The sequence below is a fragment of the Triticum urartu genome, chromosome 7 (assembly GCF_003073215.2).
Source record: "Triticum urartu cultivar G1812 chromosome 7, Tu2.1, whole genome shotgun sequence".
Classification (NCBI taxonomy): domain Eukaryota; kingdom Viridiplantae; phylum Streptophyta; class Magnoliopsida; order Poales; family Poaceae; genus Triticum; species Triticum urartu.
The window spans coordinates 542,429,644-542,445,164 of NC_053028.1; the positions used below are offsets into that span (position 1 = coordinate 542,429,644).

Here is a 15,521-nt window from a genome sequence, read left to right on the forward strand (position 1 = left end):
TTATGGCTAGGGGAATGCAAGCAAAGTTTTTTATTTAGTTGGGATTTTGGTAAGATTCGGTTTGATTTAGGTATTCGTAGGGGAATGAAAGGAAATTATCGATTTATTTGTGATTTCGACAAGATTTGATTTCATTTGATTGAGTTAATTTAGGACGTGCTTTTGGAAAGTACAGAGTCGGTTTAGATTATTCCAAGTTAATCTATTTATTTTATTTTTATTTTTGTGCGACATCGGTTGAGAGTACCAAGAAATCAATAGAAAATCAAGGAGGGGGGAGTGCGCAAGGGGGGAAATGAGGGGTGAGGGGAGTCAACACGACCAACTCTTCTTTAATAGTAGAGATTTTGTCATGTACTAAATGACATCACTGCTGACCTCATGTCCTAGGTTGATGTCATTGCTGACTTCACAGTAGAAAAATAAAAATGACAGGGTTTGACTCCACGATGACAACCAAAACAACTAGTTAATTGCTCGTGCATTGCAATAGATGCATACATTATTCTAGTGGTTCAACACTAATTATATATGAAATATACATTTCACCCACTATATTCGAGATTTTGATAAGATTTAATTTGATTTTAAGTACGGATAGTGGATTGCAAGAAAAGTTTTTGACGTAGTTGAGATTTTGATAAGATTTGATTTGATTTGGATATTCGTAAGGGAAGAAAATGAAAGTTTCGATTTAGTTGTGATTTGCAAAGATTTGATTTGATTTAATTGAGTTAATGCAGTACATGATTTTATAAAAGGGATGATTTGGTTTAGGTTATTTCAATTTATTTTCGCTTTTTGTGTTGATTTTAATTTTACGCGGCATCTTTTGAGAGTAAAAATCAACAGAAAACAGAAAAGAAGCGGCTATTTTTTTTCTGATAGTAGAGAACTAGTGATTGACAGAGGATCCGAAATGCTCCTCAAAATATCCCGAATGAGTCCAAAGGCTGCGACATGCTCAGATCTGACGGCACGTACCCACAATCTCCAGATATTTCGCCTCTCATCCTCTTCTTATACCCTGCCACTCACACTCCCCCTTATCATCAGTCTCCACTCTCCACCCATCTCAGCAAAAAAGAAGCTAGCACAGCTCCACACACCATGGCAGCCATGGCCACCACCGCCTCCAGCCTCCTCAAGACCTCCTTCTCCGGCGTCCGCCTCCCGGCGGCGGCCCGCACCCCGTCCTGCGTCGCCACCCCGCGCGCCGGCGCCATCTGCAACTCCATCTCCTCCTCCACCCCACCCTACGACCTCAACGCCTTCAAGTTCAGCCCCATCAAGGAGTCCATCGTCTCCCGCGAGATGACCCGCCGCTACATGACCGACATGATCACCTACGCCGACACCGACGTCGTCATCGTCGGCGCCGGATCCGCGGGGCTGTCCTGCGCGTACGAGCTCTCCAAGGACCCCTCCATCAGCATCGCCATCATCGAGCAGTCCGTGTCCCCCGGCGGCGGCGCGTGGCTCGGCGGCCAGCTCTTCTCCGCCATGGTCGTGCGCAAGCCGGCGCACCTCTTCCTCGACGAGCTCAACATCGAGTACGACGAGCAGGAGGACTACGTCGTCATCAAGCACGCCGCGCTCTTCACCTCCACCGTCATGAGCCGCCTCCTCGCGCGCCCCAACGTCAAGCTCTTCAACGCCGTCGCCGTGGAGGACCTCATCGTCAAGGAGGACCGCGTCGCCGGCGTCGTCACCAACTGGGCGCTCGTCTCCATGAACCACGACACACAGTCCTGCATGGACCCCAACGTCATGGAGGCCAAGGTCGTGGTGAGCTCCTGCGGCCACGACGGGCCCTTCGGCGCCACCGGGGTCAAGCGGCTCCAGGACATCGGCATGATCCAGGCGGTGCCCGGGATGAAGGCGCTCGACATGAACACGGCCGAGGATGCCATCGTGCGCCTCACCCGCGAGGTTGTCCCCGGCATGATTGTCACCGGCATGGAGGTCGCCGAGATCGACGGCGCCCCGAGAATGGTACTCCTAAATCTTGCTTTCCTATACACGCGTCCTCTTCTTGGAAGAAGAAGAAGAATCTCTTTTCGACTTGTGCTGGACTGACCGGATTAATTTCGTTTGTCTGGTGGCGGCGGTTGGTTACAGGGCCCGACCTTCGGCGCCATGATGATCTCCGGCCAGAAGGCGGCGCACCTGGCGCTCAAGGCCCTCGGCCGGCCGAACGGCATCGACGGGACGCTCAAGAACGTGACCCCGGCGCTGCACCCGGAGATGATCCTGGCGGCGACCAACAACGGCGACATCGTGGACGCCTAAGCAAAGCAATGAGCCACGGACACCAAGGCGTACGTACGCTGGTGTTTGGGGGCGCAAGATCAATAAGATGGTTCGGTGAAACGGAGGATGCTTAGGGACGAGGGCTTGTCTTTGTGATTTGTCAGATTCGTGTTTAATTCCGATGTTTGTCTTTAGTTTTCTTGTGTTAGCGTATTTTGTTCATGCCCCCTGCCCGCCATGTGCTCTGCCCTGCCTCTGCCTCGCGGCAGTTCCATGGATGATGAATCCTTCTGGAACAAGAGGAGGGAATAAAAAGGTTGAGTTCTATGTTGGTGTGCGGGCTCTGTTTACTCCATGGCCGGATCGAGTTTTCTTTTCTCAGTTTCCGCTGACACATAAATCAACAATCAAGGTCTATACAATAGGTAGCTAGCATAGAACTTGCAAAATACAGAGGACCAACACAAACATGCACAAGAAATTTAGTGTATACATCTCTAAAAATGTATTAGGCCCGTAAAGATCCGTGTGTCTAGCATTTTTGCTCTAAAAATGCTGTTGTGGGTTCATACTATTACCAGTCATTAATCATAACCATTAAAAGTGACAACTGTTCATATAAAATCGAATTGATTCGATTCCACGGTGCATTAATCATGATCATTAAAAGTGCCAACGGTTTCTATAAAATCGGATCCATTAAAGTGCCAACGATGACTCATTGCAGAACGATCACGATATGGATATGGAATTTATAGGAGGGCTTCCTCCTACCGGTGTAATTCACCTAAGAAGGATATGGAATCGTTAAGATCTGAGGCCTGCCACTTAGTCCCCAAGGCACCCAGAGGAATTGTGCCGCGACACAAGAGAAAAAATGTGGGTCCATATCTCAAGCACGCCACACAAAAGGGCACAACCTATTTCCCACATGTTACACTTAGCCACCTCTGTGCCTCACAGAGGTGGTTAAGTGTAACGTGTGGTTAGAAGGAGAATATTAGAATCACACTGGGCTTCTAATTATGAGGATTAGAAAGGATCTAGATCTAGCTCTAATTGGATCAACTAGAACTAGAGGAGGATACAAAACTTGTGTGTTTAAAAGTGACCAAAACCTTTAGTAAGGTTGGAGGAGCGAAGAGGAAGCACCATAAGGGGGAAACGTCCCCCATTGCGCTGGCGAAGAGGAGGGGGACTCTCCCTCCAATTCGGCCTCTCCTTCTCCATGAAGAAAGGGGGGCGCCACCTCCTATTCTGCCCAAGTGACCCAATATCCTTTCCACCACCTGGCATTTTAAGACCCGTTGATATCTAATTAAATATAAAAACCTCATAATTATTATTAGAGCCTTTTAATACTAATTTAACATCTTCGAAAATATTTTCCACCTATATATTATTTATCATTATTACCCGGTAAACCCCGAAACCCTTCTGGTGACCCCGAAACACTTTCGGTTCCTCTTGAAACTATTTTGAATATGAATGAAATTATTTCATAAATATTTACTCATTACTCCAGCCCTATTAACACTCAACAGATCATGATTACCTTCAGTTTGTGACCCTCTAGGTTCGATAAAACATATACATGAACAAAGTCTCTTTCGTTCAATGACTGATAGCGGAACCATGGATATCCATATCGATTCCCATGAATACATGAATGACATTCGAGTGAACCTTTTGTTATCATGTGTTATTCCCTTTGGTTCTCGATATTTTACAAACAAACCGAGGTGAGATGTATTAGTATCTTCTTGAGTCATACAAATGCTGACTAGCTATATCGGTCTCCTCGTTACCGGTTTTGTTCTTCTTTCTCGTTGACATATTTCGGCATCCACGTTACCTAGTCACCTATGTCTGGCCAGACGATGATGGCTGCCGTCACACCAAGAAGGCCCTGAGAATATCTTTCCATTGTCGGAGGAGCAAATCCCACTCTTGAGCTATCTAGTCCCTTATCAAACTTCCCGATGAACCTGTAAGGCGTCGTTATGATCACCGTGTTACAGATGACGTTTGAGCAACCCCAAAGCCCACCGTATAGTGAGAAGTTGCTCGATACTCTCATGGTCTAAGGAACAAGATCACACGTTAACTCTCCGTCTTATAACAATTGACTTGTGACGATTGTATCTCAAAGTATAACAAACAAGTTAGGGTCAATTCAATATGATCATTCTTCCAACATCATATTCTGAAAGTTGTTTTAGGACTATCGTTACACTTAATGATATCCTCAGATCCGGAAAATGTGATCACTAACAACAGTTGAGATAATCTTAGAGGCGAGAATAGGAATCATATTTTACTGTATATCATTCCACACGTGCATATGAGTTTTCCACTTAATCACACATTCTAGGATCATAGCAGTTATAGCACAAATATAAACTCTTAATTACAAATATGGAAATAAAATAAAATAATATTATTGCCTCTAGGGCATATTTATAACAAGGTGTAACGCCCTCGATGCGGCTATATCTCCCACGTGTCGAGGCACGACTTAGAGGCATAACCGCATTGAAAGCAATGTCGCAAGTCGGGAAATCATTACACATCCCATGTACATAAATAATATAAAGGGGAGAAACGTAGTTGGCTTACACTCGCCACGTCACATCAAAGTACATAAATAACATCCATCATACAAATCACTCATGGCCCGACTACGGTGCCAAAATAGAAAAGACCCCCAACATGCGACAAGGCCCTGAATCGATAACCCCAACTAGGCGCCACTACTGATCATCCGGAAAAGACACGTAGTATCGCTGAGAGTCCTCGTCGAACTCCCACTTGAGCTCGTAATCGTCAACTGGAGCAGAAACACCTGAACCTGCATCTGGAGTTGTAGTATCTGTGAGCCACAGGGACTCAGCAATCTCACACCCACGCGATCAAGACTATTTAAGCTTATATGACAGGTACGGCAATATAAGTGGAGCTGTAGCAAGCGACTAGCATATATGGTGGCTAACTTATACGCAAATGAGAGCGAGAAGAGAAGGCGAAGCACGAGCGAGAAGCTAAAGGAACATCCTGCGCAAGCATAACTCCAACACCGTGTCCACTTCCCGGACTCCGCCGAGAAGGGGCCATCACGGTAACACACACAGTTGATTCATTCTAATTAAGTTTAGTTAAAGTTATCTACAGCCGGACATTAACAAATTCCCATCTGCCCATAACCGCGGGCACGGCTTTCGAAAGTTCAATCCCTGCAGGGGAGTCCCAACTTAGCCCATAAGAAGCTCTCACGGTCAACGAAGGAATAGACCTCCACCCAAGACACACCGATCAGACTCGGTATCTCGGTACAACAAGATGATTCGACAGGTTAAAACAAGTCCAGCAACACCTCCCGAATGTGCCGAAAAATCCCGATAGGAGCTGCACATATCTCTTTCTCAGGGAACACTCAGATGAGCAATCTGTACAACTAAAACCCGCCCTTGAGTTTCCCCGAGGTGGCGCTGCACAGGGCTCTAGTTCGGACCAACACTCAGAGGAGCACTGGCCCGTGGGGGGCTAAAATAAAGATGACCCTCGGGCTCCAGAAACCCAAGGGAAAAGGGGGTAGGCGGCAAATGATAAAACCAATGTTGGGCATTACTGGAAAAGTTTTAATCAAGGTGAACTATCAAGGGGTTCCCATTATAGCCCAACCGCGTAAGGGACGCAACAATCCGGGAACATAACACCGATATGACGGAAACTAGGGCGGCAAGAGTGGAACAAAACACTAGGCGAGAGGCCGAGCCTTCCACCCTTTACCAAGTATATAGATGCATTAAGATAACATAGCAATATAATGATATCCCAACAAGTAAATAAATGTTCCAACAAGGAACGGCTCCAATCTTCACCTGCAACTAACAACGCTATAAGAAGGGCTGAGCAAAGCGGTAACATAGCCAATCAACGGTTTGCTAGGACAATGGTAGGTTAGAGGTTCAATCATGCAATTGGGAGGCTGACAAGCAAGTGGTAGGCATCGTAGAAGTGGCAAAGCAAAAGAGCGAGCAAACTAGCATAGCAAAGATAGTAGTGATTTCGAGGGTATGATCATCTTGCCTGCAAAGCTGTCAGAGTTGACTAGATCCTCAAAAGCACACTCAACGGGCTCCTCGTTAGCAAACTCGTCTCCCGGCTCTACCCAACAACACAAACAAGCAACAAGAATACAATCAACCACGTGCAAGGGCAACAATAATATGCAAAGACGGTATGCTATGCGGGATGCGATGCGGGATGCAAAATGCAAGACGTTACAGAAAATGCATGAACCTGGCCTCAACTTGGATGACCAAGTGGGCCACTGGATAGAGGGGAAGAAATCACCTGAAAACGATATAAAGATCATAGGAATCGGAGCTACGGTTTGGAAATGGCGAGCGTTTTACGAAACGAACCGATCTGCGATATACAGCAAGTAGGCTCCTAAATGCAACGAAATGAACATGCTACAGCCACCAAACATGAAAAAAAAATACATGGCAGTGATGTACACAAGATGCTTAACAAAACACTAGCACTGAGCCATAGGCAAATTCATCCATTAAGAGGTTCAAACAAGCATGGCAAAAATGAATATGCAAAACAGATTCCAGACTTAGTGAAATTAACACTAGCCTGAAATTTCAGATCACGAAGCCCTCTTCGGAGCAGCAAAACAACATGATACAAAACCTGAACATGACAAGTAAGAACATGGCATGGAGCTACTCAACAAGCTTAACAAAACACCCAAAGTGACCTGGGGCCAAAAGGGTTCACAAAATACTCTACCGAGCTCACGAACATAGCTCGAACACAATCAGTTTTCAGACTTAGTGAAAACTGAGACATGCAGAAATTTAACTCACGAAGGCATGTAAACGAGCTCGATGCACTCACTACGGTGCAAGTCATGGCAAGGAAAGCATATAACCAGCAAGAAGGCACAATATGCTAGCTACACATGGCAAGAACAAAGGCATAGCATGCATGGAACACTAACGGTAGCATCGGCAAAATCGCAAACAAGTTGACGATCTCCCAGATTAACAACGAAGCAAAAGTTGAGCTCGATTGAGTCAACCTAGAGCACTCCATATATGCAAACAAGGAAATGGATGGATAGAGCATAACATAAATATCAAAACTCCCTTACTGATCATCCTCAAAAGAGGCACGGATCACTAGGAAACAAGCTGGACATATAGCATCATGAACTAAAATATCCCAGACTTAGTGAAAATCACTAAGTCCCTGAAATCAGCAATCTCAGGTACCTCTCTTCGCAAGCTTGCACAAGACAACACACACATCCTAAAAATGCATGGGTGGCACCTCTGGAAAGAAGACAAAATGCTTAACAATTCATCCCAAAGGGGCACAGGCATATCATGCACGAATTAAACATGGCAAAAATGACAAAAGTGCATGATGAACTAACGGATCTGCAATTTAACTCACGAAGCCTCCTTCTAACAGCATTTTGGGCAACAAGATGACCTCAAATGCAAATGATGCAATGGAATGAAATGATGTACATGTCGAGGCGAAGATTTTGATATATTATATGCCCAAAACGGAGTTACGGATGCGGAGATATGAGCAGTCAAACATAGCATAAAAAATAGGGTTTCGGGGATGAAAAGTCAACCGAGGAGGAGATATTTCCGGATCCGATCTGCACGCGGTTCGAGGAATCGCCGGGAGCACTGTAGCTGGCCGGACTTGGCGCCGGAGTTGAAGAAGAAGAAGCCGGGGCGGAGGCGGGCGGCGGCGCCGGCGGCGGGGGCGGCGTCCCACGGCGGCGCGGAGTGGAGGCGGCGGGGCCCGGCGCGGTGGCGCCGGCCGGCGACGGCGGCACGTGGCGGCGGCGATGGCGGCGCATGGCGGCGGGCTGCCGGCGGCGGGGCACGGCGACGGAGGCGGCGGAGGTGGGGCGCGGGCGACGCGGGCCTCGGGCTCCCTGCGGCCTGTCGGTGGCGGCGGTGGCTGCGCCACGTGGCGAGCGCGGGTTGGGCGAGGAGCGTGGTGGCGGACGCGTCCGGCTGGGGGCGGACGTGTCCGTTGGTGCGGGGAGGTTTTTTTTTGGGAGGAGGATGGGGAGAAATCTGAGATTTGGAATGGGGGGTGTATATATAGGCATAAGTGGAGCTAGGAGAGTCCAAATGAGGTGCGGTTTTCGCCCACGCGATCGTGATCGAACGCTCTAGGACATGGAGCAGAGTTTGGTGGGTTTTGGGACAAATTTTGGGGGGTGTTGGGCTGCAACACACACGAGGCCTTTTCGGTCCCTCGGTTAACCGTTGGAGTATCAAACGAAGTCCAAATGATACGAAACTTGACAGGTGGTCTACCGGTAGTAAACCAAGGCCGCATGGCAAGTCTCGGTCCAGTCCGGAAATGTTTGAACCCCACACACGAAAGAAAGCTAGAAATGGCCACCGGAGGAGAACGAAGCGCCGGAATGCAAAACGGACAACGAGGAAAATGCTCGAATGCATGAGATGAACATGTATGCAAATGCAATGCACGAGATGACATGATAAGAGATGCACGAAAAAGAAAAACAACACACGGAGAAAAAGACCCGAACCCGAGAAATAAATATAACTTAGCGCCGGAGACGGCAAGAGTTGGATACAAATATGGAAAGTATAGCTGGGGCGTTACACAAGGCCTTCCTCGTCTTTTAATTCGCAAATATTTTCCCACTTCACCATATGATATTCATGTTTCTAATGAGTTTCTGATGACCATGCAAGACAGAGTGCTAAATCGTATATTAGTTGCACTTTCAGATGCCAGAGATATGTATATGGTGACAATCTTAGGAGGTTCAACTAAACATTCTCATATGTTAAGAGGATAGGAAATGGAGATTGTGAATACAATAGGTGTTGCAACAAACATTCAACTTGCACAGTCAAGTGTTGAGCTGCGAAGGACGCTTTATAAAACATGGAAGCAACTTATTCATAAGCAATATGCAATGAGAAATAAGGAATGATGTTTTCTTACTGGAAAATTCATGATTGGAAGCTATGTCACTGGTACCATGCAAGACACCATGCCATGTTGCCATACAAATAACGAAATAGATTTCTTTAGAATTGATCCATGCGCAAAACAGTGATAGACATGGATCCACCGGAATTTGGATGTTTGTTGTTTGTCATATGAAGCTGTATACTGATTTTTTCTTCAGAAAGGTCGAATGTCTTGATATTATTGTGTGCCACTTGCTTTGTTATGCTTGTGCGTGTGCTTTCACTGAGACTTGGGTTGAATTAGAACGCTAGGAGTTTGATTTACTTGTACAATACTTAATGACCTTGTAAGAAAAATAGTAAAATTTCTAGCATTTCTTCTCATTATCTTAGTCTTGCCTTGTGCATGATATCATGGTGTTTTTTTGCATGTTGTGATCATGCTTTGCCTACCTCTAGTCCATAGATGGTTCAAAGGTATGTTTTCATTGTTGATGATAGCAACAGAATTCCAGAATATTGCATATTTCATTTCATGAGAAGATCCATAATTACTTGGCTTGAGGCCGGAGATGCCAATATCTCATTTTCACATGGAGGCAAGCCGTAGGAAAAGTAAGAATTGCACCGCTAATCTCATAGATGGACATTCTATCCTAATTAATCACAAACATATTAAAGAGTCTCTTTACGTATATTTCAAGGAGGATGATTGATGTGCCGTGGTTAGGAGGCATGACCTGAATTGGGATTTTTCTCGGTCTCCAAGGTACGAGTTTGTGCTATCTGGAGGAGCCTTTCTTAGAAAAATTCTCAAGGCTTGGAAGGACATGCCTAAGGAGAAGGCCCTGGTCGAGATGGATTTATAGAGTGGGGGTGGGCCTTGGCCCAGTTGGGCAGGCCAACTGGGCCGGAGCCCAGTGGGGGCGGGGTGCTTCATCTTTGTTGTTTTTTATTTTTATTTTAATTTCTTTTATTTATTTACTTTTCTGTTTTAAATCATTTTAATATATTTAGGCATTTTATAAAACTGTGTCTTCTACACCATAATTATCTATGTAATATTTAGTACAAACCGAACATTTTTATTTTAATGTTTGAAACTTTTATTATTTAAGTTTATTTTAAATTTGAATTTGAATCAGTTTTGAACTAACCCGAGATTAACTACAGTGACAGAGGTGACATGGCATCGTTAACGTGGGATTACTGTAGCATGATTATCTGGGCGTTACAAAACTCCTCCACTACAAGAAATCTCGTCCCGAGATTTAGGAGGTAGAAGGAAATAGTGCGGGGTATTCATCACGCAGGCGGTCCTCGCTCTCCCAAGTGGCTTCATCTTCTGAGTGATGCGACCACTAGACCTTGAGGAATTTGATTGCCTTCTGACGTGTGCGGCGTTCAGCTTGGTCAAGAATGCAGACCGGATGCTCTTTATAGGAGAGGTCCTGTTGCAATTCGAGCACTTCATGATCCACTGCTCGGATTGGGTCCTTGAAGCAACGGCGGAGCTGTGACACATTGAACACATCGTGAACCTGAGAAAGGTTTGGCGGAAGCTCCAGTTGATATGCCACTGTGACGCCCCAAGACCGGACCTTCAGATGCCTTCCAGGGTTTCCGGGTTTCGTCGTGTGATTTGTTTGGTTCTTTGCGTCATGTGCATTGCATCATGTCATCATGCCATCATCCCATAAATCTTTTGCAACTCAAATAAATAAACTGTATGGATCTTTGATCCATTTAAATCGAGGGAATTCACATGGTGATTCTCTTTATAACATATCCTCCTGATATTAGGGAGCTATATTAAATATTCCATTTTTGGAATCACCTATAACACACTTGCAATTTATCACATGCCATTTTCCGCTTCAAGTTTGGTCCCCAAACTTTTCCTGTAATTTCTTTTGTCACTTCCCCGAGCTCCACCTAATTTATCAACATTTCTGGGCACTTCAAAACCCTAGCCCTATTTCAAACCATTTGATTAAATTCAAATGAGTTTGAATTCATATCTTCCGATCTTGCCACTTCTAATTTTCTCGGACCATGCATATTTTTATGAGTCTGGAAAAATTGTCCTCATGCCCAGATTCCGCCCCTACCTTCTCTTTCTTTTCCTTCTCCTTCTCTGGTCTGTTTTAAAAAGGAAAAGAATAGAGGGAGAGAAGAGCCCAGCTTCTTGGGTCTGTCCATCTAGGCCGGCCCATTTGTGCAACTAGCCCAGCCCACCTAAACCCTCACTTAACCTAGCCACGCTGCTCCATCCCTCCTCTCTCGATCGATCCCCATCTCTCCCTGTGCGCCGCCACACACTGAGCCAGCGCCAGGAGGCGCTCGATCCCCTAGCGCTCCCTCACAGCACCCTTCTCTCCCTTGACCCACTCGTCCTCCTCACGATGTGCCCCCTCCTCCTCGTCCCGATCAGGAGGACCTCTCGATCCGCCGTCATCCTCCTTGCGCGAGGCCGCCGCCGCGTTGTCTCGCCCACCTGCACCTCCTGGAGAGGCCGCCTGCGCCGCCCTTGCCCGGTCCCGGCCGGACACCGTCGTCAGGGCCCCGTTCCCACCTCCTAGGCGCCAAGACCGTTACCTTGCGGCCGCCGCAAGCCAGCGCCACCTCCGGCCTCCCCTTCATCGGCATTGTCCCCTGCTCCTCGCCTCAAGTAACGGCGCTTCAAGGCCGGCCTCCTGCAGCTTGTCGTTGCCGGTGCTACCACCACCAACAATCAGCCGCTCTGCCACCGTTTTGCAGGAGCTCCACCTCCCTGCTTCGCCTCCGCCTCTCCTCTTACTGCTGCTCAAGCCCTCGTCTGCCATGGCCTTCCTCCTGCCCGTGCATTTCTTTTTGTTCCCTACACCGATGCGTCGCCGGAGAAGCACCTACTCCCCTTGCAATCGATGCGCCCTGCCTTGGCCTCCTGTTCGTGATGACCGGAAGACTGCAGGAGACTTCTCTCCCACCTCCACACACCTCCGGTGACCTCCCGAGGCAGGGCCTTGGCAAGTCCTTCGATGCCCCTTCAGATTCATCAAGACCGGCAAGTTCGACTTCGACGCCAAGTTCGTCTTAAATCTGTACGACTACACCCGATGTGGGTTTCGGCAAGTACCTGGAGGCCACAACGACGCCAAGTACCACAACACCCATGTTCGTCTACGGAATGTGTACCACTACGCCGTCAAGACCGGACCGACAAGTACCCCAACGCCATGTGAACAACGACCGTCATCGAAGACCCGGGTAGCAAAACGTAAAGTACCTATGACCGAAGAACGCCATGTACCTCTCCGAAAAACGAACATGTACCACTACGTCCGGAGACCTCGAACCCGTCAAGTCCGATAATGTTTGTGTACAACTACCGACGACGTGCATGTTGCCAAGTACCCTCTCCGGATCGTCATGTTCGACTACCGATAAACATGTACCACTACCATCGCCGAGATCGCGAGAACCTCTACCGTCGACCCTAGAGCATGAGAGAACGATTACTTCCACTACGAAGGTCCCGAGAACGTCTACTTCCCCTTCTCTGCTTCGAACTTGATCCGTTCTGATAATGCACGCTCTGAAAGGTATAACTGCCGAGACGACCTTCCTAGAATGAATGCAAGTTGTATGAGATGCTCATGTTCTAACCGTGTCCGAATTGTCGATGCACGTTGCCCCTCTTTTGCCTTGTTACCATCGTCTCGTGGGACACCCGGTATCCGGGAGTGCCCCACCATCTTTTGCACACGTCCGCATACTTCTCCTTTTTATCGGTATCTCAATCGAGTTACCGGAACCGGAACGTTGCCGTGGCACCGTTACCGTTATCGTTGTCGTGGCACCCCTTTTTGTTTCCACCACGATGACAAAATGCTTCATAATGCTCTTGTCAATTTTTAATAAAAATTGCATAAACTTGTTCATGTCATCCGCATCATGACAACAACAATTAAAATGTTTAAATTGTTGTTGCCATATATTACTAATGCATATGGGGATTTACCGGATTCGTTATTTGTTATACCCGGCCCCATTTAAATTGTTTATATGGTGTAGTTTTGTTATGCCTCACCTCTTGCCATGTTAACCAACATTTAATATTGTTGAGTACCTAACCGAGAGAGAACTAAATAATTGATGTGGTGTTCCATCAATATGCAACTCGTTGCATATTGAACTCCACTTAATTTGTAGGATTGTTTGTGCTCTTTGCCATGCCATGCCTCTTTAATCCGGACATGCATCATACTTGGTTGTGCATCATGCCATGTTTATGTGTTGGTTGTTTACTATGTTGTTTGCTTCTTTTCCGGTGTTGCTTCTACGGGTTAGTTCTGATAATGTCGCGTTTGTGAGGACCCGTTCGTCTACGTCCGTTTGTCTTCTTCAGGGACTCGTTCTTCTTCCTTGAGGGATTTCAGGCAAGATGACCATACCCTCGAAATCACTTCTATCTTTGCTTGCTAGATGCTCGCTCTTTTGCTATGCCTATGCTGCGATACCTACCACTTGCTTATCATGCCTCCCATATTGTTGAACCAAGCCTCTAACCCACCTTGTCCTAGCAAACCGTTGTTTGGCTATGTTACCGCTTTGCTCAGCCCCTCTTATAGTGTTGTTAGTTGCAGGTGAAGATTGAAGTTTGTTCCTTGTTGGAACATGGAGATGTTGTTCCTTGTTGGAACATGTTTACTTGTTGGGATATCACAATATCTCTTATCTAATTAATGCATCTATATACTTGGTAAAGGGTGGAAGGCTCGGCCTTATGCCTGGTGTTTTGTTCCACTCTTGCCTCCCTAGTTTCCGTCATATCGGTGTTATGTTCCCGGATTTTGCGTTCCTTACGCGGTTGGGTTATAATGGGAACCCCTTGACAGTTCACCTTGAATAAAACTCCTCCAGCAAGGCCCAACCTTGGTTTTACCATTCGCCACCTAGCCTCTTTTTCCCTTGGGTTAGGCCATCCCAAGGGTCATCTTTATTTTTAACCCCCCCGGGCCAGTGCTTGTCTAAGTGTTGGTCCGAACTGAGTAGACTGCGGGGCCACCTCGGGGATACTTGAGGGCTGGTTTTACTCGTAGGATGTCTCATCCGGTGTTGCCCTGAGAACGAGATATGTGCAGCTCCTTTCAGGATGTCGGCGCATCGTGCGGTCTTGCTGGACTTGTTTTACCATTGTCGAGGATGTCTTGTAACCGGGATTCCGAGTCTGATTGGGTCTTCCCACTAGAAGGAATATCCTTCGTTGACCGTGAGAGCTTGTGATGGGCTAAGTTGGAACACCCCTGCAGGGTTATGAACTTTCGAAAGCCGTGCCCGCGGTTATGGGCAGATGGGAATTTGTTAATGTCCGGTTGTAGAAAACCTGAAGTTGACCTTAATTAAAATACATCAACCGCGTGTGTTACCGTGATGGTCTCTTCTCGGCGGAGTCCGGGAAGTGAACACGGTGTTGGGGTAATGCTTGACGTAGGTTGTTCTAGGATCACTTCTTGATCATAGTTGTTCAACCGTGCTTTTGCCTTCTCTTCTCGCTCTCTTTTGTGAATAGATTAGCCACCATATATGCTAGTCGCTTGCTGCAGCTCCACATCATACCTTTACCTTTTCCCATGAGCTTAAATAGTCTTGATCGCCAGGGTGTGAGATTGCTGAGTCCCTGTGGCTCACAGATACTCCCAAAACCAGTTTGCAGGTGCCGATGTTACCGAGCAGGTGACACAACCAAGCTCAAGGAGGAGCTCGATGAAGATCTTGTCCTTTGTGTTGTCTCGTTCTAGTTGATCAGTAGTGTAGCCCAGTCGGGACGATCGGGGATCTATGTAGCTTTTGGGGTAGTCTTCTTTTATTTTGGTTCCGTAGTCGGACCCTGATTGTATCTGGATGATGTAATGCTTTATTCATGTAATTGTGTGAAGTGGCGAGTGTAAGCCAACTATGTATCTCTTTCCCTTATGTATTACATGGGCTGTGTGAAGATTACCTCACTTGCGACATTGCTTTCAATGCGGTTATGCCTCTAAGTCGTGCTTCGACACGTGGGAGATATAGCCGCATCGAGGGCGTTACAAGTTGGTATCAGAGCCTTCCCCGACTTAGGAGCCCCTTGCTTGATCGAATCACTGGGGTTGTTGAGTCTAGAAAAATGTTTTGAGTCTTTTAGGATTATATATATCGGAGAGTAGGATTCTTTTTACTCCTCAGTCCCTTCGTCGCTCTAGTGAGGCATCCTGACGTAGAGTTTTGACTCTTCTCTTCTCAAATTTC

The 15,521-nt window shown here is 46.8% G+C and overlaps 1 protein-coding gene across 1 annotated transcript; it reads left to right on the forward strand.

Moving 5' to 3' along the window:
• Positions 1 to 1,031: 1,031 nt before the first annotated feature.
• LOC125525971 (thiamine thiazole synthase 2, chloroplastic) lies at positions 1,032 to 2,580 on the forward strand. The gene is made up of 2 exons (XM_048690974.1): positions 1,032 to 1,995; positions 2,122 to 2,580. Exons 1-2 carry the CDS (start codon positions 1,111 to 1,113, stop codon positions 2,290 to 2,292), a joined length of 1,056 nt encoding a protein of 351 aa, XP_048546931.1. The 5' UTR covers positions 1,032 to 1,110; the 3' UTR covers positions 2,293 to 2,580.
• Positions 2,581 to 15,521: the final 12,941 nt, after the last annotated feature.

Coding starts and splice junctions, on each gene's coding strand:
- LOC125525971 (XM_048690974.1), top strand. CDS start 1,111: ATGGCAGCCATGGCCACCACCGCCTCCAGCCTCCTCAAGACCTCCTTC. Junction 1,996..2,121: donor TCGACGGCGCCCCGAGAATG/GTACTCCTAAAT, acceptor GGTTGGTTACAG/GGCCCGACCTTCGGCGCCAT.